Genomic DNA, 22,833 nt, shown 5'->3' on the forward strand with positions numbered 1-22,833 from the left:
TTCTACTATGGCTTATTTCTCTCTGAGCAGAATCCCAGACTGGTGGTTGTTGGAAGGGCCCTCTGGAGCTCACCCCGTCCCACCCCTGCTGGAGCAGGCACACCCAGAGCAGGGGGCACAGGACCACATCCAGGCGGGGTGTGAATGTCTCCAGGGAAGGGACCCCACAGCCTCTCTGGGCAGCCTCTTCCAGTGCCCTGTTACCCTTAAGGGAAAGTTTTTCCTCAAATTCAGGTGGAACTCCCCATGTTCCAACTCGTGCCCGTTGCCCCTTGGCCTGGCGTTGGGCACCACTGAAAAGAGTCCAGCCCCATCCTCCTGACACCCACCCTTCAGGTATTTATAAGCACTGATGAGATCCCCCCTCAGCCTTCTCTTCTCCAGGCTGAACAAGCCCAGGTCTCTCAGCCTTTCCTCACCAGGGAGATGCTCCAGCCCCTGATCCCCTTGGCAGCTCTGCGCTGGCCTTGCTCCAGCAGTTCCCTGTCCTTATTGACCTGGGGGGCCCAGAACTGGCCGCAGCCCCCCAGATGTGGCCTCACTGGGGCAGAGCAGAGGGGGAGGAGAACCTCCCTCGCCCTGCTGCCCACACGCCTTTCCATGCCCCCCAGGGCACCGCTGGCCCCCTTGGCCCCAAGGGCCCGGTGCTGGCTCAGGGTCACCTCGCTGCCCCCCAGCACCCCCAGGGCCTCTCAGCAGAGCCGCTCCCCAGCAGGTCCCCCCCAGGCTGTGCTGGTGTGGGGGGTTGTTCCTCCCCAGGGGCAGGACCTGGCACTTGCTCTTGTTGAATTCCCTGAGGCTCCCCTGGGCCCAGCTTTCCAGCCTGCCCAGGTCTCGCTGGATGGCAGCACAGCCTCTGGTGTATCAGCTGATCTTCCCATCTCGGTATCATCAGTGAACTTGCTGAGGGGACGCTCTGTCCCTTGGTCCAGGTCATTGATGAATATGTTGAACAGGACAGGACCCAGTACAGACCCCTGGGGAACACCACTAGTGACAGGCCTCCATCCAGACTCTGCTCCATTGATCATGACCCTCTGAGTTCTGTTGTTGAGCCAGTTCTCTGTCCACCTCACTGTCCTCTCATGTAACCCACACTTTCTTCCTAAGCTCACTTGTGAGGATGTTATGGGGGGCAGTGTCAAAAGCCTTGCTGAAGCCGAGGTAAACAACATCCACTGCTCTCCCTTCATCTCCCCAGATAGTCATGCCATCATAGAAGGCTGTCAGGTTGGTCAAGCATGATCTCCCCTTGGTCGATCCACGTTGACTACTTCTGAGAACCTTCTTTTCCTCTACATGCCTGGAGATGACCTCCAGGATGAACTGTTCCATCACCTTTCCATGGGTAGGGGTGAGGCTGACTGGCCTATAGCTCCACAGGTCCTCCTTCTTGCCCTTTTTGAAGCCTGGAGTGACATTTGCTGTCCTCCAGTCCTCAGGCACCTCTCCTGTCCTCCATGACCTTTCAAAGATGAAGGAGAGTGGCTCAGCAAGAACATCCAGCAGCTCCCTCAGCACTCATGGGTGCATATCATCAGGGCCCATGGATTTGTGAGGATCCAGTTTGCATAGGTGATCTCTGACCCAACCCTCCTCAACCAAAGGGAAGCCTTCCTTTCTCCAGATTTTCTCTCTCACCTCTGGGGGCTGGGCTGCCTGAGGGCCAGCCTGAGCGGTAAAGACCAAGGCCAAGGAGGCATTCAGTAACTCCACCTTCTCTGCATCCTGCGTCAGCAGCGGGCCCACAGTTCCCCGTCTGTTTTTTTACTACTAGGTTTTCTGTTCTCAGTGTTTCTGAAAAATTACTTACTAGTTTTTAGGCTTTCTGCATATTATTTTTCCAGCTCCGTATTTGCCTCTCCCCCCGTTTCCGCCCCTCTCCCATTTTACAAAAATGAATGGGCCATTCTGTTTCCACTCATTTAAATACTTTTTGACTGGCATTCCTTGCTTCTTATACCCCTTGCTACTCTTTAGGTCTAAGTCCTTCTTGACAGGTAGAAGTGTCTGAACAGCCAATAACGTGTCTTGAAATAGTCTCCAGGACACCAGCAAAAGCTTTACTTTTAATGGTCTCTTTTAGTTCCTTATTACCAAAATTAATTTATATGAATTTTAAAGTCCCTGTGTTTTAAACTGAGCACAATGGTAGTTGATTTATCGGCTTCCATTGCTTCAGTGAGATTATGAACCTAGCTATATTGGGGTCACTGTTAAATAATGACTCTTAATTAATAAGATTATGAGCTACAGTATGCTCACTGGTCTGCGCGAGGTCAGGGATGCATTTTCCTGCAGTCGATTCCCTGCCTGGCTGCTCCACCGGCCATGCCTAAAAATGTAATCTTGCCGTCGTGCCCTGACATGGTGTTTGCTGAGTTTGTGCAGAATTAACTCGCGTATCTTGTTCCCCTGGCGTTCGCTGACCTCGCTGGTCCCTGGCAGATTACACTCGGCGTGACGGTGCTGCCTGGGTGGCTGGGAGCGTAGTCCTAAGCTCGTACGTCTCCTGCTGGAGCATCAGCCCATGGCAAGTCTGTGTTCCTCATTGGCATAGTTAACTTGTCAGTCTGGTGTAGCTCTAAGTCATCTTTGCAATGCTGCACCTCCTCCCCTGCTGGTGCTCGCTCTGCCTTTTCCCAAACGCTCTGTGTTACGCTTTCCTACTGTGTCTTTCTTCCACTGAGTTTCCAGTGCATCCATTGTATCAATATTTTTATTAAAACTAGGCATTCTGGTTCTCCTGCCTTATTTCTTAGACTTCCAGCTCCTGTACAGAGGAACATATGCATTAGTGAGGGCTTTCTATTTTTTCCATTCTGTTTGTGCAACTGCTCTTCACGGTTTTGTATCTGACTTTTGCCAGCTTCTGTCCTATCTCTTTGTGGCTTCACCCCTACAGCATGAGTCATGCCAAAGCAGGTGCTTTTCTGCATATGCTGGCTTTCCTATCCCCTTAGCTAAAAGCTCTCCTGTAACCTTGTTAACGTTAAATCCCAGCAGCTTGCTTTCACTGTGGTTTAGATGTAGTACGCCTTTCCTGCACGGATGCCCTATTTTCAGGGTTTCCCCAGTTTCTAATCAGTACGCATCCTTCTTTTTTACACCATTCTCTTCAGTCATGAAGTGGGATTTTACCTCCCTGCTCCTCTGTCTAGCTTCTGCATGGGGCTGAGGGTATTTCAGGAAATGTTAACATGCAGCTCTTGATCTTCAGCTCCCTACAAATTGCCTCCAGCCGCTCTCTCCCACCCATCCCCATTTCACAGACCCAGGGACTTCAAACATGGGATTCTCCCCAGCGTGTCCAGACATCCCATGAGGTCTGCCGTCTTACCAGGTGGGATGTCAGTCACCATGAAGGCTACCTGTGTTTCACAAACGTGGTCGTCTCTGCGCTTGGTAACCAGATCAGCTGCTCTGTAATTTGCCTTGCTGGGCAGCATTTCCCCCTTCTTGAGGTTTATTCTTTTCTGCTATGAGACTTGCCCCCCATTCAGCAGCAGCAAGACTGAAGTCAGAGCAGGGACGGTTCCACGCAGTGGGACTTCAGCTCTTTTCTCCTAACTCTGTAGCCATGGCTGGGCCTCCACCTTAGCCAGATCTACTCGCTTGATGGAGTGATTGGCCATAACTGCTTACTCAGCATCTTAGATCTCTGCAGCGCTCCGCTTTTTTCAGCTGTCATGTTGTCTTTGCTTTTGCAAACTTGCACACTCATATCCTGTGCCTTTCACAGCTCCATGCAAAGCTACAAATCTTGTGCACAGCTTGTCGTCAGTCATCCTTATGGCATAAGTTTTAGGGTTAGACTTTCCGGACTCAGAGTTGTTAAGAGCAGTCATACGGCGCTCCAAAATAAACTCCTCCTGTGTGACTTCAACAGCTCTAATCAAGTGGCTCGTCTGCAAGACTAAGTTAGTCCTAAACAAGCTGAGGAGTGATTTTGCAGCACAGAAGCCAGCGCAGCACTGGCTTGCACCCAGCGTGGTTGCTCCTCCTGAGGAGCTGCACTGGGCTCCTGGCGCCCCGTCTGTGTGGGGAGAGGGTGCTCATCGCCCCGTGCACTGCGCTTCGTATTTGCACTTACTGGAATTCTATTCAGATAAAACCCTCGGGGTGCTCTTTGGCTGTTGCTGAGTTGGAAACAGCTACAATTATTTGAGTAACTGAAGCAGGGTCAGAGCGGTCTGACTGGTGCGGCTGTGATCCCAGGCAGGGCCGGCGCCGTGTGGCGTGGTGGGGCTGGGGACCGCCTGCACGCCGCCACTCTGCGGTGTGGGCAGACGTGTGGATGTGAGCCAGCGTCGGTGCTTGGCTGCAGGGCCAGGGAACAGCTCTTGCCTCTTCTAGTACTGTGGGCCCAGCTGGTGCTGTTTGTGCGCGTGGAGTTGTTCTGCACCATTTCTCCTCCCTCAAACGTGAAACCTCAAGGTGCAATAATTTTTTATTTTGAAAAGGCAGTCTCTCCATCTGAAGCTACAGTTGCCCTAAGATCCACTGGCTGTGGGAATGCTTGTCCTGGGTGTGCTTTGCCCTGCTGTGGAGATGTTTGCCAACCACTGCTTATGGGATGACTCCTGAGGATGAGGTGGGGTAAAGACTCTGTGAGAGACACGGTATGAGAATTACTTGCTCTTGATCACATATAACGCTTTCCATAGTTACTTTGAGAGACATAGTTTTCTTCAATTTGTGCATGATACCTGGCTCCTAACAGCCCTGACCCCTGACAGGGGAGCTGGCATCGAAACAAGCTACAGAGAGCGACTAGTGGGTGCCTGGGAGCCCCGCGGGTCCCTCACAGGAGCCCCGCAGCCGCCGGCATGCCCAGCGTGGCTGGAGGCCCTGCGTGCCAGGGCAGGGCTCCTCGCAGGGTGGACGGAGTCTGTCGCACCCTCTGCCGTCTCGCCAGGGCTCCCCAGCTGTCCAGGTGCAGGAGGGTCAGGGTCAGAAAGCACCTGCTCTCGCTGCTCCGAAAGCAGAGGAAAACAGCGCTGAGCCTACAGAGAAATCATGTATGTGCCTGGGATGTGGATTAACACATTACCCCAAGCACACGTTTTGTGAGAGTTGTGAGTCTAACCCCTGTCTGGAAGGCCATGCCTTGCTGGAGGTACAGCACAGCTCAAGCAGAGCTGTAGCAACAGCCCCGCTCCTCTTGGCTGCCTTCATCTCCACAGCACCAGCTAAGGCCGTGGCACATCTGCCAGAAGAAGAGGGGCACATACCTGGACTGGGGCACTCGCTTTCAGTTACAGATGGAGCCACGCAGGACAAGGTCATGAAGATGAAGGAGAAGATCACGCATCCACTGAGGGCTGTCATGCACGCATCTTTCTGAAGCGTATTATCAGTTTTGTGAATCCTCACAAACTGAATTGGTGGCTGCTAGACCTTTTGACACCTTCTGGCAAGGCAAACCCATTAGAAACTCAGTTTCGGTCTTCCCTCAATATGTTCTTCTGTCTTCTCTTGGTTTGCGCCCTTGAGATGTCCTGTAAATCTGACCTGAGTGTGTCTGGTCCATGACATCTCTTCATAGGAAAGAACCTGGTCTCCCACCTTGGCGCTGTGTGCTGTTTCTCAAGCTCTGAACCCAGAGTACCCCAAGGGGACAAATGTGGCAGATGGTCTTTATTCTGCCATTTGACTCTCAGCCTGTGTCTCATGTTCCAGCACCTTCTGCAAGTGGGACCTTGTGCCTTGGCTTCTTAAAGCACCCCGTCCTTCTCTCCTGAGCTCGCTTGTGAGTCGCCTCGAGTGTGCTAACAGCTGACCCGTGGAGCTTCAGGCCATTGACAAAACGTAGTAACTGCAATGCTGAAGGCTTGATTTTAGCTTGCTGGAACTGTTTTTGCTGCTATTTTAATGAGTGTACAATTTATAAGTAACATATTTCCTGGGCACTGTCAGTGGGTTCTGCTAGAAGGACAGCAAGATGCAATCTCAGCCTTGTGGCACTCGGCCAGTCCGGGGGTCCCAGATGGTCCTGCCCAGCACGGCTCCCGGGAGCGCATCAGGCCTGGCAGTGGTGGCTCCTACTGCCCCCACCCCATCCTCAGGGTTATACTGCGTGGGCATGGCTTTAGCATCCCCCTACCACTGTTTGGGGAATACCTGGCTTAGTTAATCTTTCAGGCTTTAGTGGAATGGTTTAAAGTTATGGGACAAACCTGCTGGCCTGCTTAAAGGGTAGTTTCTATTCAGAGGAGCAGCCCCTCTAAGGACAGTGGAATTACTTCGATGAGTAAGTAAGTGCGGTAGAGTCAGGCTCAAGCGGATGCTCTGACGGTGCCATACCTGCTCTGTGCTGTGCAAGAGCTAAAGATAGTCACGTGCACTGCATGCTTTATGCAAAGTTGGTCTAACTTTGAGTAGAATTAAAGCACTGATAACATAAAATAAAGACGATCTGGCTTTATTATTCCCCCAAACTGATATATATATAGATTAAATATCAAGGAAAAAGATTTCCTACAAGTATGAGAAGTGATTAGCAAAAGGATCACAATGTTTTGTAGACAGAAGGACCATTGCAGAGTGGAAAAGCTACCCCAGTTTGTTGTCCTAGATCCAAGCTGGATGATTTTAAACAAAAGGGGTCATTGCTGTGTTTGCTACGTATTCCCAAGCAGTCATTCTCCTCGTTTTTTTTCTGGGGTGATACTTGCAAATTTACAGTCACGAGTTGTGACGCTGCATCATCCCAGGGGTGAAATGTGTTGTACAGTCTGCGTCGACACCCCAAGTCCTTCTGCTGTTGAGTCCTGTGTTTGCTGAGCAAGGGCAGTAAGAAATGGGCCACACCACCCCCTGCCCTACAGGGGACCTGTTCACGGTGACCCCTCTCAGGTGCTTCGTGTCAGTACCTTTGGTAGATCTCAGCTGGTCAGGGTTAGTGTTGGAAACCTCAGTGTTGTTATTTTCTGCCCAGTGACCGCCACTCCAAGCACTGAGAGATGAAGAACAACCCCAGTGGGTCCATTTCCAGTGCCATTGCGTCCCATTTCCACCTGCTGCAGCCTTCTTTGTTGGCAAGCCTTGTTATGCCTCATTTTGCCAGAAGACGAAGCTTCTGATCCTGAAAACGTTCGGAGCACTGGGCAAATGCCATGGCCGGGGCTGAAGTCAGGTCCCGTGTGAAGGACACGGTGAGCTCCAATGCCTCCTGCCTGATGCCACCACATCTGCAAGAGCTGTGTCACTGCTTGGATCCTGAATCAGACTTGGTGGTGGCAAAATATTTCTGGCGGCAGGGAAGACAACATGCCCCTTCCCAGGTGCCTGTCTGCTAGAGGCGTCACAACAAGCCGCTCTGCCCAGGCGTATGACTCACGCATGCTCCCTTTTTAAAGAAATACAGATGCAGAGTAAATGGGAATCAATTACACTTCCTACACAAAGGATCCCCTTGTTTTGGCATCTGACACAGATACATCCTTCCTTCCAAGGGAACAAAATTGAAAATTAATTTGAGTTTCAGGGAAATTTCAGTTATGAATACCCTTCTTCAGCAGTGACTCTCCTCGGCCGTGTCACACACGTGAGAGTCCCTGCAGCACCAGCTGCCGAGCGCCTGCCAGGGCAGCGCCGGAGCGCCTGGGCTGTGCCTGCGGCTGGTCCCCGCGGATGGAGCTGCTGCCGCCTTCCCCTTTCCGATGGGGGGAAGGACCGCTTTCGCCCCGGCACCTTGCAGCCACTGCGATGAAATTAGCTGCTGACCTGAGCAGCAGCCCCAAGAGCATGGATTTCCTTCGCTAGCGCTTGGGTGCGGCGGCCCAAATGTTTTGTACAAAAGGCACCTGTGTTTGCGTGTCTGGGAACAAAGGGCTGTTTTAACTGCTGAGTACCAAGGAGCTGTGACTTGCGGGGCTGGGATATTCCTCACAGCCTTCACCCTCTTGCTCTGTCTGTCAGGCAGAGGCAGTGACCGGGGACAGGGTGAGGTGCATGAGTGGTTTCCGGGACGTCAGTGACAGACTGGCTCCCTGAGGTCTCAGGGTGATCTGTTTGCAACACAGCATAGGGCGAAATGCCTGAAATCTTGCTTTGGGGCTCAAAAGTTGTATTTGTGTCCAGCTGAGGAGTACATCTCCTCTGCGTTCTTCCTTATTTTGCTTTATCCAAACAATTATATGGAAAATAAAACAAGGGAAAGGAAAAAAAAAAAAAAGATTTCCATATATCGAGCAGGGCCACAGTAGTTTCCAGATCTCTCTCATCTTTCTGGAGATGCATACTGGCAGATCCCGGCAGCGGCCGATGTGGTCTCAGCAGGCCTGGCGTGCTCACGGCACCTCCTCATCACCTCTGCTGGCTTGGGCTGTGTCTCCAGCTAATCCAGCGCTCCTCACTGGCGGTGCAGCACGTCATGGAGAAACATCCATGGCACCATGAATCCCAGTAAAAAACTTCTTCAGGACTGAGTGTCTTACGGTGTTATGGAAGAGAAAACAGCGGAATTCCAAACTGCCAGTCTTTGAGAGGAAATCTCTTCCTTTGTGCCACACGGGTCAGCAGTTGTCTTTGATCAGCCTTTGGGCATGGTAGTTTTAGTGAAAGAGCAATTACTAACAGCAGATCTGATCGGAGTGACAGGCAACCCACAAGGAGAGGGCTGCAGCCACACTGGAGGTCCTCCAGAGGCCACGTCCCAGGCCGGAGCTGGTTTTCCTGTCTCAAAACCAGGGCAGTTTGGGCCCCCCCAGCTTTCTTGGTAAAGTGCTTTAGAGTCCAAGTTTCAAAGCTGCTCTTTTCTAAACAGAGGCAACGGTTGAGCAGGGACTTTGCTGTCAGGGGCTGTGACGTTTCTGGGATATGCTCAGCTTGGTGCCACAGCCCCACTTGCTGCCACAGATGCTCCCTCCAGCACCTCCTGCTCTCCCAGTGCTGCAGCAATGGCACCGGCTCCTCTCTCAGCTGAACAAGGAGAGGAAACGAGAGCTATGGACCAGCCAAGAGACCACACTCTGCAAATGCAGTCGGAACGTTGTGCAAAGTTGCTGTCTTCTCTGGGTCGGAGGCGTCTCCCGTGTTGCCTCACACCAAGGGCTTCTTCTGAAGTTTGGGTCAGCAGATGGTGCAGTTGCTGTGTGCCTGCCCTTGCATGCTGCACCGAGTGACAGCTGCCTTTCCTCCCTCTGGGGATAGTCTGAACTGCGTCTTGGCAGTGTGGGATGTGCTTCTGTGCAAGTCCCCGTTCTTTGGCCTTATTTTAATCCTTTAACAGTTCCAAGCAGTTCCAGTAACTTCTGGACTCAGCCATGGCTGTCTCCCAGCCACTGTTCCAGTTATTAAGGAACTATGTGGGCAGAATGAGTGAATATAATATGGTCAAATTATTTAAATTCACCATTGAAAGTTCAAAAGTAACTTGCAGCCACCGTCACAAAGACAGAAAATGACTGCTAGAGTCCACGGGATCTGTGAGGGAGGCATCCATGAGGAAACTCTGGCTTTCCAACAGCAAGGGCAAAGAGGGTGATGATCTATGGGCATTAGTCCAGGCAAGCCATGGCATCAGCCTAACAGAGCTCAGAGTAACGATGGTCGTGTTTGGAATAGAAATACTGGTGTCTTTGTGCTGACTCTTGAACCAAACCTTCACGAGCTGGGATATTTACCTTGGCAAAGGCAGTTTCAGTATTGCCTTTGCTGGTTGCTCAGAGGCGTAGTAAGCTATGTGTCTCTGGCTGAATGGTGTGGAAGAAGGGTGCCTTATGTTGAAGAATCTGGTAAATGCACAAAGGAGAACTTAAATGTGGGCCAAGAAGGCTGTTCTTGGGTGAGTTGGCCAAGAGGTGCCATAATTTTCCTAAGGGGGGAAAAGCTAATGTAATTCAAGGAGTTAGCTGCAGGCTTCTGATTAATAAAATAATAAAAATGGTAATGAGTTGAGCAAAAAAAGAATCTGCAAAAGAAGTCCTCTGCATTGCGAAGCTGCTAATCTGTAGATCTCTGCTGGTGTGTGCATGCACTTATCCTGGTGCTCTTGATGCATTGGGATGGGTTTGGAAAAGCTCTCCGTGTGCAGCCTGTTCCCTGTGTCCATAACGTATGGCGTGTTCACAGAGGTAGCGGCACAGACGTACGTAGGCACTGCAACAGCCAGCACTGTGGTACCAAATCTGAAGTGCATGAGGCGGTTGAGTCTAGGCAGGTGGGAGCAGAGGGCTGCACCGCGCCACTGCGAGAGGGAGCATCCCAATCACTTCAGCTTCCCTGCAACGGCCTTGCTGTGAGCTGGTTACTCCTCCCATGATCTGGCAGCCTGGGCCCTGGCCCCCTCCTGGGCTGATGTGCTGGTCCTTACTGGTGAGGAGGGTAAGAGGATGGAGGAGCTGCATCCCCTACTTTCATCCAGTAGCTCAGTGGCTTTGATGGAGAATTTGGATGGTTTGGTAAACTCTCTGTAAAAATTTTAGCACAGCGTATTGCATCTGCTGTGTCTGATGGGAGTTGTCAGGGCTCGCTAAGTGTTTGGCTGTGCGAGCCAGCCGGGGGAAGGAGCAGGAGCTGATGCCACCGGAGCAGCTCAGGTGCTGTGCACAGGGTCAAGGCTGAGCTATCCTGAGCAGCACTTCAGGAGTCTCAGATGTTACTGTTGACGCCAGAGAAACGCTGCAGGTGTCAGTCGCTGAAGATGTGTCAATAGCTGAATAATTTTGAGGACCAATGCTTTGGACTACAGTGTCAGAGTCTCGACTCATTCTCCTCGCTCCAGATGCCTGTACCATCTAAATGGCTTTGCCAAGGTACTTTAGTGAAGGCAGATGGTGCCAAGCTGTGGGTTGCAGAGTCAGAAGTTGTTTACCAGTTGTGCTGGAGTAACCAGATCTATCTCAGTCTTTGTCATGGTGCTCTGTGGAGCTGCCTGGGCACCTGGGAAGGATCTTTTAGAAAAGGTCCTTCTAGACCTCTAGGTCCGCTCAGTGTCTAGACATGTATGGGGCGGTGGTGACGCTAACACTTGTTTATGAGGAACGGAACGTGTACCCCAAAACCAGTTGCACACAGGAGATGCTGAATGGCATGAGTAGGGCACTGGGTTTTGATTGAGGCACGCATAAGGACTTAGCAACCAAAACGTTAAAAGTTTCATTGTCATAGGCTTTGCAAATTAGTTCCTTCTTTACAAAGCAGCTCCTGCCTTCTGCACCGCATGGGTTCCGCCACATCTAGGAGCTGCAAAGCCACAGATCTTCTGGGGTTGGAAGGATCCTGGTGCCTAAAGTAAGGAGGGACTGATTAATCATCTCCTGTCACTCCTGGGTAGCACTGACCAGGAGATACTGATGAAATGATTCTTCTTTGTCTTTTTTTGTCATAGAGCAAACTTTTGAAATAGGTTGTCTTGATCAGCAGCAGCTAGTGAGGATCCACCTGGACCTCTCCCTCCATCCTGCAGTGAGGTGTCGGGTTTGGTAATCCTCCTGCAGCTCCCTTCAGCTACTATCTGCAGAAAACTTGTCATGCGCCTTCAGCAGAACTAGGCTTTCTCTCACCTTTGTGAAGAGCATCTGCCGGAGCGTGAGGTGCATGTTAATTCAGGGTGGTTGCCTGTTCCTGCATTTGCTAGGCTTATCAGACAGGTTGTCCAAATTCCTAAGGACTGTGATCTTGCAGGATAGGCAGGATTAGAGGCATAATTTTCAGAAATCCCGTTATCCTCTTTGTCAACTGATAAAACTATATTTTGTCTTTTCAGTAGGTCTGTCTAAGATCTGATGGAGCTACCCAGTGATATAGAATACTTTCGGCTGCCAGGGTGGAGAGGCACAAATCCAGCTACCACTGGGGACGTTTTCACTGGCTGGTATGCACAGAGAGCTTTAAAGAGCGAATCAATATCTGTGATTATATAAAGGGAGACAAAACCTTTTAATTAATTGTCTCTCCCAGGTTTCCAGTTCTGCTCCATCTTCTCCAGACACGTTTGTAAGGCTGTAGCCACAGCCAGGTGGAAGCATTTATACTTCAGGCGAGGTAGTTCGACATCCAGACTAGTCGTGGCAGTAAAGCGCAGGTCACTGCCTGGCGAGGAGGGTGCCTGCAGGACCTCTCCCAGCTGTCGCTTTGGCCAGCTCTCGCAGCCATTGTCAGCGCGTCCTTGGCGGCAGACTCTCATGCCAGCTTTCTGCAGCATCTTGTCAGTCGAGATTGCCGGTGCTGCTTGGCCAAATGCTCCTCTTCTGGGGGTTTTCACATTTGGTCGCTGCCGCGTGAACGACACCGTCCCGCGCCGCGTTCCCCTCGCGCGGTGCAGCGCTGTGCTCCGTCCCCGCTGCGCCACGGCGGGACGAGCGGCCCCGCCGAGCTCCTGCAGATGCTGTGATCTGACCGAGGGCTCCCCAGCTCCTGCTTGACATCGTTGCTCAGGCCCCCTGTGCTAATTAGCTGGAGTGCTGGTCTGGCGGCTGTCTGAGGGGGAGCAGGGAAGGCGAGGGACTCCCATTCTCCCATTGCCTCCCTTTTCCTGAACAGTGTGAATCTGCCACTAATTGGCTCTCGTTAGCAGGTGACTGTGCTACTCTCATTTAGTTGTGCAGAGATGATCTGAGATGAGAAGTTTCTCAGCAGACTGAACAGCAAGGTAAAGAGCCATGCTCTAGGAACAGAAAGGAATAAAATCATTTTGTGCAAGCGCTCTAGCAGTCGGCCCCGGAATATGAGCCCAGGTCTGCCTCGTTACCTGGCTCGGGGCGTGTGCGAGGAGAGCGTGGGGGTCCTCCTGCTCTGCTTCTGCGGCTGGAGGGAGCCCCAGTGGTGAGGCGTAAAGCTCTCAATGTCAGAAACTGCCTCCTGAATTTTGGACAGAACCCGTGTCTTTTGGTCATTATATCAGGCCTTACCCAGCTAGGCAGAAAGTCTCTGAAGATTTTGCCCATTTCTGAATTCAAGATCACTGCCAAAGTAGGTAATCGACAGCCAAGGGAAATTCCCATTCACCCCAAATATATGCTGGGGGGGCACCCAGCTGGGAAACAGCTTTGCAGAAAAGGCCCTGCAGGTCCCGGCTGACCAAGTCGAACACGAGCCAGCAACGTGCCCTTGCCGCAAAGGAGGAGAATGGTGTCCAGGGCTGCGTTAGGCAAAGCATCTCCAGCAGGTCGAGGGGGGTGATTGCTCTCCTCTGCTCAGCACTGGTGAGGCCACACCTGGAGCGCTGGGTCCAGTGCTGGGCTCCCCAGGACACGAGAGAGATGGATGTCCTGGAGAGAGTCCAGTGAAGGGCCACGATGAAGGGACTGGAGCGTCTCTCCTCTGAGGAAAGGCTGAGAGAGCTGGGACTGTTCAGCCTGGAGAAGACTCAAGGGGGATCTCATCGATGTGTGTAAATACCTGCAGGGAGGGTGCCAAGAGAGGACAGAGCCCGGCTCTTCCCAGTGGTGCCCCGTGACGGTTCCAGAGGCCATGGCCACAAACTGAAACACAGGAGGTTCCCTCTGAACATCAGGAAACACTTTTTCTACTGTGAGATTGACCGAGCACTGGCACAGGTTGCCCAGGGAGGTTGTGGTGTCTCCATCCTTGGGGATGTTCAAAAGTCGTGTGAATGTGGTCCTGGGCAACCGGCTGTAGGTGTCCCTGCTTGAGCAGGGGGTTGGCTGGGATGACCTCCGGAGGGCCCTGCCAGCCTCAACCATTCTGTTTGATTCTGTGAATCTGGGAAAGTTTTAGAAGTGACGAAGCTGCTATTTTCTTGCTAGAGCTGAAATCGTTTCCACCAAACCCAGTCTATTTCTGTATCTGTCAGCCACGCTTGTAGTAACGATTTGAAACTCCGGAACAGCAAAAGCATTTCTTCCAACGGACACGTAGTAAGTGCCATAATTGAGAAGCAGTGTTTGGTTGTCAGTCAAATTCTGTCTAACGGCACCAGGTTATAAGGACCCGGTGGACTTTATACTGCTCGTGCAATGGCAAAATCTCTCTTACCTGAACGCTGAAGCGTGCAGCCCACAACGGAGATCACTACAGCTCTCACTACTGGGCCAAGCTGCAAGGCCTGTGGCAGGGCACGCGTGGCGTGCCTCCTCCCACTAGGCTTTGGGTACAGATGTCTCCAGAAGGGTTCCTACAGAGAAGTTGTCTCCGGGTACTCTGTGGGTGCAGAGCTGTACGTGTGAGAGCGTGTAAATGTTCTCAGAGCAAGAGGAGTAGTTTACGAATCCTTCCTTCCATGGCTGAAATGAAAGGCGACTCCAGCACCAGACATGACTCATGTGAAAAACAAAGAAGAGAAAGCAGGCATTGGGGATTGGTGCCTTGTGGACAAGAACAATTTAACAGTCCTACAGTTACTAGGAAAGGCTAACAGGTTAACTGCAAAGCTGCAAAATACATTTCATTGTAGAACGGTTCAGTTTATAGCATGTTTTGAAACAGTAGGAACTTCCCCCATGCAAAAACTTCTCTGTATCCTAAAGCAACAAAAGAATCTGTTATTCAGCTCTCAAGGGGGAAAAAATCAGGATCTGTAATAGATAATTTCATCATAATGTGCAAGACACCGTAGCATGTTCACTGCCTCCCAGAGATAGGCAGAAGTGTGGCAACACAAAGCTCGAGTTGTTCCCACAGCTCTGGCACAGCCTCATGGCTTGGACCTGCCATATCCTGCCTCATGGCCCGTGCTGTGGCAGCAAACGCTGCAGCACCCGCAGATCACGAGCTGCACCCTCCGCAAACCAGCGTGCCTTCATCTCGCACTGCAGGTGCCCTGCCGGGACGGTGGTGGGCGGGAATTCCCCAAAGAAGGGGTGAGGAGGAGGGTTGTTTAAACCTGAAACGAGAATCCTTCAGCCAGAACTCGCCTGACAAAAAGGGATTCTTTTCTGATCAGCCCCTTGAGAGCACATAAAAATTAAAGCAACTGTCCTGGGTATTTGAGACTGCTTGATGTGTCTGAAGTAATCGTGGGGACTATTACGGTCTATTAATTCACTTGCAGTGATTTGAGCCTACCACCAACCTGTGGAAGGGAAGTCTGTCTTCCCTCAGAAATGGCTGTAGCTTGTTGAAGGGTTTATTGTAATTGTCAACTCTCATGAGGAAGCTCTCCCATACTGAGACCAACAGTGTTTCTGATGGAAGCACCCTGTCAGATGATCAGCTCTCCATCACCATATCCAGGCGCTATCGAGTCTGGGGCTAAAACATCTCTAAGAAGCATGAGACACGGAGTCACACATCAAATGTAACTCAAACAGTTATTTTCAACAGACAGAGCAAGTGTGAGGCCTCAGAAATTTTGTACAAAGGCGTGCTATCAGGTTTTCGTTCTGAGGCATAGGCTTACTGCAGTGTTTCTTGAGTGCTCGTTTATCTGCAGGAGAGCCAAACCCGAGCACCTGCGAGCAGCCCCTCTGCAGGACCTGAGCAGGAGGAATGCTGTATCAGGCTGCTCACGCTTCTCCTGGCTCCGGGCGAAGTGTCCGGAGAAATCCGAGTTCAGCTCTCCAGCTTCCAGAGCAGGTTGCTGGTTGCAGAGGCAGCAGGTGACGCCAGGAGGACAAGTCCCCCATCTGCTGTTGAAGCTGACTCACAGACTCACAGAATCCCAGAATCCCAGGCTGGAAGGGACCTCAGGGATCACCTAGTCCAACCTTTCTAGGCAGAGCACAGTCTGGACAAGATGGCCCAGCGCCCTGTCCAGCCGACTCTTGGACTCAGACCAGACGTGTCCCTCTTGCCGGCGTGCTTTAGTTGGGCAAAGCCCGCTGCTGGGCTCATTTACCCAGCGTCGTTCTCCCTTCGTTGCAGTGGAATCAGCTGTGCCGTTCAGATGGACGAGTTTCAGGTAAACGGCCACCATAAAGAGAAGAGCCCTGTGAGCAGCAAGGGCAGGATCTCTGCAGAAAAATAAAGGGCTGGTGCTCTTTTGCAGTGACTGCGTTTTATCTGAGATGCCCCCACGTCGCACCCCCGTGAGGAGCAGTCTCTGCGCCCGGGCATCTTGGCCGTGGTGCCCTGTGTGTCTCAAAGAGGAGGAGGATGTGGGCATCATACACGGCAAAATCACGATTATACACTGGGGACATTAACAAGCTCCTTAGCTGCTTAATAAACACTGCCGCGGTAGTGTTTGTTTTATCCAGAATATACAAGGCATCCTGGCTGCCGTTCAGAAATAAGCTATGGATCCAGCAGCGATTAGCTACAGCTTAACTAGGCGATACAAAGGGTGAAACCTGCTCCTTCAGGCCTCAAGGTGCCTTATGGCGCAGGGTGATAAAGTAGGTGAAGAAACATTGTCAGTTCACGTGGAAGCGTGCCAGGAGATACTCCGCTCTTGACTGACGGAAAATATAAACCCCATTCCAGGCAGTTTTTCTCACATTTTTCCAGTTGAGAATGCAGGTAGAAATGTTTCCAGACTAGAGCCTGAACCTGGAGCAGCTGCGCGACTGACAGAGGTCTCTATCAAGGAGGCATTAACATGAAATATGATTAAACTAATTAACATCCTTTAATTGAACTTGAGCCTGCCAAAAGAGCCCAAACAAAAATGGTGGTATCCTTTGAAATTATTACAAAACTTGTTATAAATGTACCTCTGATATATAATAGATGTAGGCTTCTGAGACATTTTGACTTAATAATTCCTTAAAGATTAAAAAATGAGTGTGCTACAAAATCAATATGGCAGCCAAGAACTGGATTGCAAGCCACGTAATTAATATTCCCCCAGTGCAGCTGCTGAAGAGGAGCCTTGGAGACTTCACAGAGTCACAGAATGGCTTGGGTTGGAAGGGACCGTAAAGATTATCTAGTTCTAACCCCCTCTGCCACGGGCAGGGACACCTTCCACAAGACCAGGTTGCTCAGAGCCCCGTCCGACCTGGCCTTGAACACTGCCAGGGATGGGGCAGGAAAGAGAATCTGGGCTGTTGCTTTGACCTTCGTGTCACTTGTGCAAGGACTGGCTCTTGGTCCAGCAGCTCTATTTTCAAAAATCACGTGAAAGACGGTGCAAGGTTGTTGCTGAGAAAACGCACGGGCGATGGTGCACAAGACCGCCGCAGTCCTGCTGGAGGGTGCCGAGGTGCAGGACCAGCGGTGGAGCTGAGGGTTCCTCGGTAGCTGAGGTGGCTGCACGTTGGCAGCACGGCTGCGTGAGAACCGCGCCGGTAACACAGCAAGGGGAGGGTAGGCTCGTAGCCGCTAACTTGGAGAAGCGAAACGGCTGGAGCGGGATCCTGCTTGCCGGCGCGCGGGTCTGTGTGGGCACCCATTGCAGGCAGCAGCTGCAGCGAGCCCACCGTGCACTGGCAGCCCGGCCACCCCGCTTGCGCACCCGCACCCACGCGCGGAGCCCGAAGCGCCCGTGCCCGGCCCGGCAGGCCGAGCATCCCCAGGCCGGTGTGAGCGCGCAGCAGGGTGCCGAGCTGCAGCGTCGGCAAGGCGCGCTGCACCGAGCAGATATTTCTGTGAGCTGCCTGCAATACCTACATTTTCTGCACGCTTCTCGTGACTGTTTCTAAAAACATAAAGGGGCCTTTTAGAGATCCTAGCTGGTCTTTAATATCTCTGCATTGACTAAAAATGATACTGGAGTGACATTTAGGAGTATTGTAAGGAAAGGGTAGCTATTTATTTCTTATTAAGTGTTTTTTCCCTTGAGGGACTGTAACTTAGCACGGTACTGAAGCAGCAGGCTGGGCTGAGGGCTGAGGGCTGAGGGCTGAGGGCTGAGGCTGGCAGGCTACCCGGCGCACGTCCCCAGCGTGACAGTGCCTTCTACTGAAGTCTTGTGCCTGCAGATGGGAAGTTTGATGAGAGGGTTTGGGCAGCCCACTGATGCCAGGACGGGAAGCTGTGCCTCTTGTGCCGGGCTGTTTGATTCAGCGTTGGGTCGCAGTTCCCGGCTCTCTGCCGGTCTCGGTGCAGCAGGCGTCCGCTGGCAGAGCTGCTCCGCGACTGCGGTGGTGGTCCTGGGGGAAGCCCGGACTGCCCCAGGCTGAGGGACGCCGTCCTCTCTCCTGGCTGCACCCCCGAGGAGTGGGGTACCCATGTGGGTGGTGGCCATCTCTGGGAGTGCGCATACAGGACAGCGTTTCATGCCGCAGCGGCCGCTCCCCCCTACCTGCACCCCTCTACCTGCACCATCACCGGGCAGCGCCTCCGGCAGCAGCGGGGTGCTTGGGGACATGCACGGCGCCGGGGGACGTGGGGGCTCTGGGGTGACGGTGTCTGCGCCCAACGGGGGCTGCACAGCAGGGATGCTGCAACTGTGGGGCAGGGGACCTGCAAGCTCGGAGCTGGGGGGCTGCGATCAGGGCGCTGCAGGGGCAGCAGGAGGGCCCCGCCCGCCGACGCGGCCAGCCCCGACCCCGCGCCGTGTGCGGGGGGCTGCGGGCGGGGGGGGCCGCCGTGCGCGGCGGTGCAGGGCGGGGGGCGCAGGGGAACCCCGCCCCCGTACGGAGGGCACTGCCGTCACCCCCCCAGACACCCGCCGGGGCGCTGCCCCCCGCCCCGGCAGCGGGAGCCGGGCACCCCCGCATACCCCCGCACCCCCGAGCTGCTGCCCACCCCCCCCCCCACCCCCCCGGCGCTGCCTCGCCGCGCATTGCACCCCCCGCCCCAACCCGCCCCCCGTACATTGCTCCCCCGGGGCGGCGCCCCCTCCCTCCGGGGCTGCCCGCCCCCCGGCACTGCCCCCCCGGAGCCGCCCCGCGGCAGAGCCCGCCCGGCGCTGCCCCCCCGGCCCGGGACGGCGCGGCGGCGGCCGCCAGGGGGCGCCCCGGCCCGGCCCCGGCCCGGCCCCGGCCCCGCGGCGGCGGCGGCGGGCGGGTGGGCGGCGGCGCGGCGCGGCGGGGGCGGCGGCCGGGGGCGGGAGGCGGCCGGGCCGGCGCCGTCCCCGTCCCCGCCCGCAGGGGGAGGAGCCGCCGGCGGCGGCACCTGCCCCGGGCCATGGTGCGCGCGGCGGCGGCGCGGCGCCGGAGGGAGCGGAGCGCCGCGCGGGGCGGGCGGCGCCGCGCCATGGAGCCGGCGGCGGGCGGCGGCCCCCCAGCCGCAGCCGGTGCCCGCGCCCGGGCGGCGCCGCGGCGGCCGGGGCTGCGCTGAGCCCCGCCGGCCCCCCCCGCCATGGCGCAGCCCGCGGGCCGCGGCGGGCCGAGCCGCGAGCTGCCGGGCATCAGCACCGTAACCTACGTCTTCGTTTACAGCCCCGGCGGCCCGGCGGGGCCCCCCGGGCCCGGCCCCGGCGCCGAGCCCGCGCCGCACGCCGCGCCCGCCCCGCTGCGCGGGCCCAAGCGGAAGCTGTACAGCGCCGTGCCCGGCCGCAAGTTCATCGTGGTGAAGAGCTACGCGCCGCAGGGCGAGGGCGAGATCCAGCTCAACCGGGGCGAAGCCGTCAAGGGTAAGTGCGGGCGGGCGGGCGGCGGGCGGGCGCCGGGGTGCGGGGTCGGGCGGGTGGGGCGCCCGGGGAGGGCTCCCACCGGCAGCGGGCTCCGGCCCGGGAGCCCTGCTGCACCCGGGGGTCCCGCTCCGGCACCGGCCGGGGGCCGGCAGCAGCGCTTGCCCCGTCGGCGGCCGTGGGCTCCCGAGTCCGGCCGTGGGGCTGCAGGGCCCTGGCCCAGCTGTGGGGCAGCGGAGCTGCCGGGTCCCTGGCTGGGTCCAGCTCCGGTCCCTCGGTCGGGCCCTGGGGGCGCAGGGCTGTGGGGTGCTGGTTGGGGGCTGCCCGGTTAGGCGCCAGGAGTGGGGCCACAGCTCCTCGGCATGGCCTTGGGGCTCTGATCCTGCAGTCAGGCCCTTGGGTCGTCAGTCCCGCCCTGCGACACAGGGCGGTGGGCTCCATGCTCTGCTCGGACCCCCAGGAGAAGCAGGCGCCTCTGAACCCTCCCTCCCCCAGCCCAGGGCTGTCTCTGTGCCCTCGGAGCGCTCCTGCCTCGCGCCGTGCCCTGGGCCACCTGCAAGGCTCCGCGTTGGCAGCCCGCCTCTCGCTGGGCGCTGGCGGCACGGGCTGCGAGGGGCGAGGGGGAGGTGGGCGAGGAACGCTTCCCCAGCAAAACTCCCGACCACACCGCTGAGGAGCCACGGCGATGCAGAGCTCACGGGGAGCTGAGAGGCTCAGAGGGATAATCGTGTTGCCCATTATGATGGGCAGACTTCTTGAAAGGCATGTAAACCCTGCGGTAGGTCATAAGTCAGCTTCCAGCACACAGGGATAAGAAAAGGCTTCCTCTGCGAGTGGGCTGATTCCATAGTTTTTCACAGAAAGTTTAAGGATCTTCTTTTAATCTTCCTGCCTCCACTTTTTTTTGCTGATGCCTCTTACAATGAGGGCTGGAGCAGTCGCTAATCTGACTAGTTGCATTAGCTGTGATGTGGAACTGAGCTTGGGAGTGGGAGACAGGGCTTGCTGTTCCTTGCCCTGAATTACTGCCTCAAAAGCACGTGAGACCTCCGAGTCCTGTGCAGTGGATGTCAAAAACCTCCCCTTGGAGCTGGCAGCCCAAGGAGCCTTGTTCCAGCCCCCGCCATGTGTTTTTGTCCCCTGCGTGGAGGAGGAGATAGACGCTTGTGACTTGGCTGATGTGACCGATGGCGAGGCTTTCTGCAGCGGGGTAGCTGGAGTTAAGGGTCGTTTGATGTGTGGAGCTACACCTTGCGTGGTGGTGGGGTAAAGGTGTTTGTTTCCAGGAGGCTGGAAGGAATCAAGAGATGGAGGGCTTTTGGGTCAGAAGTGCTTTTCCCATGTCTTGTCTTCACCCACTTACCCCGTGTTTCTGTCACACCCTTCTGTGTCTCCTCATGCATTTGCATTAAGTAGGTGGTGCCATTCCTTTGTAATTGCAACAGCATCCTTAACTCACGTATTCACCTGTAATTGTTTGCATATCTTCACGTGATCTCCAGGGAGAGAGCAAGCGGTGGGAAGTTCCGTGGGGGGGAAGAGCAGCCTGTGATGGGCAGTGGCTCCTTGGAGCTGGAGGGACTCTCAGCTGGCTTCCTCGATGTGTGGCTGAGAAGGCTTAATAAGAGTTAAAAGAGAATCACTTCAGTGACTCGCTTATGAAAGATCTCCAGGCAGTGTAGACGGACAGCGCTCAGTTATTTACTGCTTTTGAGATGCTGATTAATTTTTGCGAGGATAGGAATATTGACAGTTATTGGATAGGGTGCCCTGGCGTCGCAGACAGGTAGAGCGATGGGGATAAATGGAGCCCAGCCGGCTGAGCAGGACTGCCGCGGCTGGTGCTTTGTCATGTTTGGTGGACTCGTGACTCCTTTTGGAAACAGGCTGATATTCAGTTGGTGGGGAGAACTCTCTCGCACCCGGCTTGGGGGAAATAGAAGTTGGTATAAGTGAAGGTCCCTGACCAACATGGTGCTGGACTTGTGCTTTGAGCTAACGGGGGTGCCAGGGTGTCTGCAGGTGGGCAGCAGTGGTGAGAGGCATTGGGAGAGCGTGGTTTGAGAGGATGCCTTGCCATGGGCAGCTGGGGGGATTTCAGACTGGGGTCCTGAAAAGGATGTACCAGCTGAGTGGGGACTAACTGAGCTGCTCAGGAATCCGTGTGTTGGGGTGTTGGGGGTGGAGGGTCCTGGCAGGAGAAGGTGGCAGTCAGAGTAAGCGTTGAAGTGTGGTGGGTATGAGCAGAAGAGCTGTTTGGGGAAGGGTGGGAGCAGATTTGGGGAGTGCTGTCAGAGAATTGCTGGAGGCAGTTGCCTAATGAGATGTCCAGGGCGTTTGGGGAGATGTGCCAGGGCGAGAGCCTTGCATGGAGGGAGCTCTCTGAGAATGTGGAGCTGAGGGAGAAACCTGTCTGAAGATGCAAGTCTGAGTGAAGAGCTGTCTACAGGCACGAGTGTGCTGTGGGAAGGGACCTCCACGGGGAGGGCAGCTCTGAGCAGGCGGAGGCTGGGGACAGGAGATTGCTGGTGTGGAAGCTGCAATAGGGCAGGGGTCTCATATGAAGGTGTGTTAGCGAGGGGACTTGACAGCCACCCCTTTGATGCAGTGAAACTCAGTGACTTCAGATGGCTGGGGCTGCAAGCAGTTCCTGGCAGGGAGGAGAATGGCAAAACACGTGAGGGTTTGTGCATGGCCCAGTTTGATGCATGGCTGTCTGGTGAAGCAAACGCTGCTTGTTGGTGTGCTGTCTTTAGAGAAAGCTGAGGATCCCTGGGACGTTCACCCGGGGTGCCATTCGGAGGTTGTGTTCCTTGTTGAAAGCCAATGGACTCCTGTGACGGTTCTGCTGAACGCTGGTGTTAAGCAAGGGTCTGACGTGCTGGTTGTGGTGGAGCGAGAGATGCGCTGAGCCTTGTTGTGTGATGGATTTTCCTGGGGCTTTTCAGTAGGAGTTGGTTTGGTTTCAAGAGCGTGGTGAAAATTAGGGTGTCTGTCTTGACTGTATACTGTAACTGTCCTGGAAGCTGTTGGATGACAAAAGGCAATATTCAATACAGTTATTTTGTTCGTAAGATAGCTAAAGAATTCAAGCCGAGGAAAGTCTGTCCTTGATCTGCTTGTTACTAGTAATGAGAAATGAAATGAGATATAAGTGCCCCAAGCAAAGGGAGAACCAGTAGTCACCAGCACTGAAATCACAAGGTCACAGGGAGAAATGGTTCAGAGACAAGGCACAACGAGGATTGAATCTCCAGCCTGGAAACTAGGGAGAAATCAGGAACACTATGAACGTGCTGGTTTTGGAGTCTCATTTCTTTGCACTTTGTGATTAGGAGGAGTTATTCTCAAGCAACTGTTACCATGTGCATCCGACAGCAGGTTTTCCTCTCCAGTGTGGTTCCTCATTGACATTCCCTACCGCAGTATCTAAGCTAACCCTCTGTGAAATAAATGGCAAACTGAGT

General features: G+C 54.5%; 1 protein-coding gene across 11 annotated transcripts in view; it reads left to right on the forward strand.

Moving 5' to 3' along the window:
* SHANK3 (SH3 and multiple ankyrin repeat domains 3) overlaps window positions 1–22,833 on the forward strand; it is a 403,098-nt gene that overhangs the window by 176,538 nt on the left and 203,727 nt on the right. For all 11 annotated transcript variants that reach the window (XM_064441038.1, XM_064441069.1, XM_064441094.1 and 8 more), the window contains one exon: window positions 19,176–19,369. In XM_064441038.1, coding sequence (XP_064297108.1) covers window positions 19,176–19,369 — 194 coding nt within the window. The remainder of the gene's footprint in view (window positions 1–19,175; window positions 19,370–22,833) is intronic.

The sequence above is a fragment of the Phalacrocorax carbo genome, chromosome 1, assembly GCF_963921805.1.
Source record: "Phalacrocorax carbo chromosome 1, bPhaCar2.1, whole genome shotgun sequence".
In the NCBI taxonomy this organism is placed as follows: domain Eukaryota; kingdom Metazoa; phylum Chordata; class Aves; order Suliformes; family Phalacrocoracidae; genus Phalacrocorax; species Phalacrocorax carbo.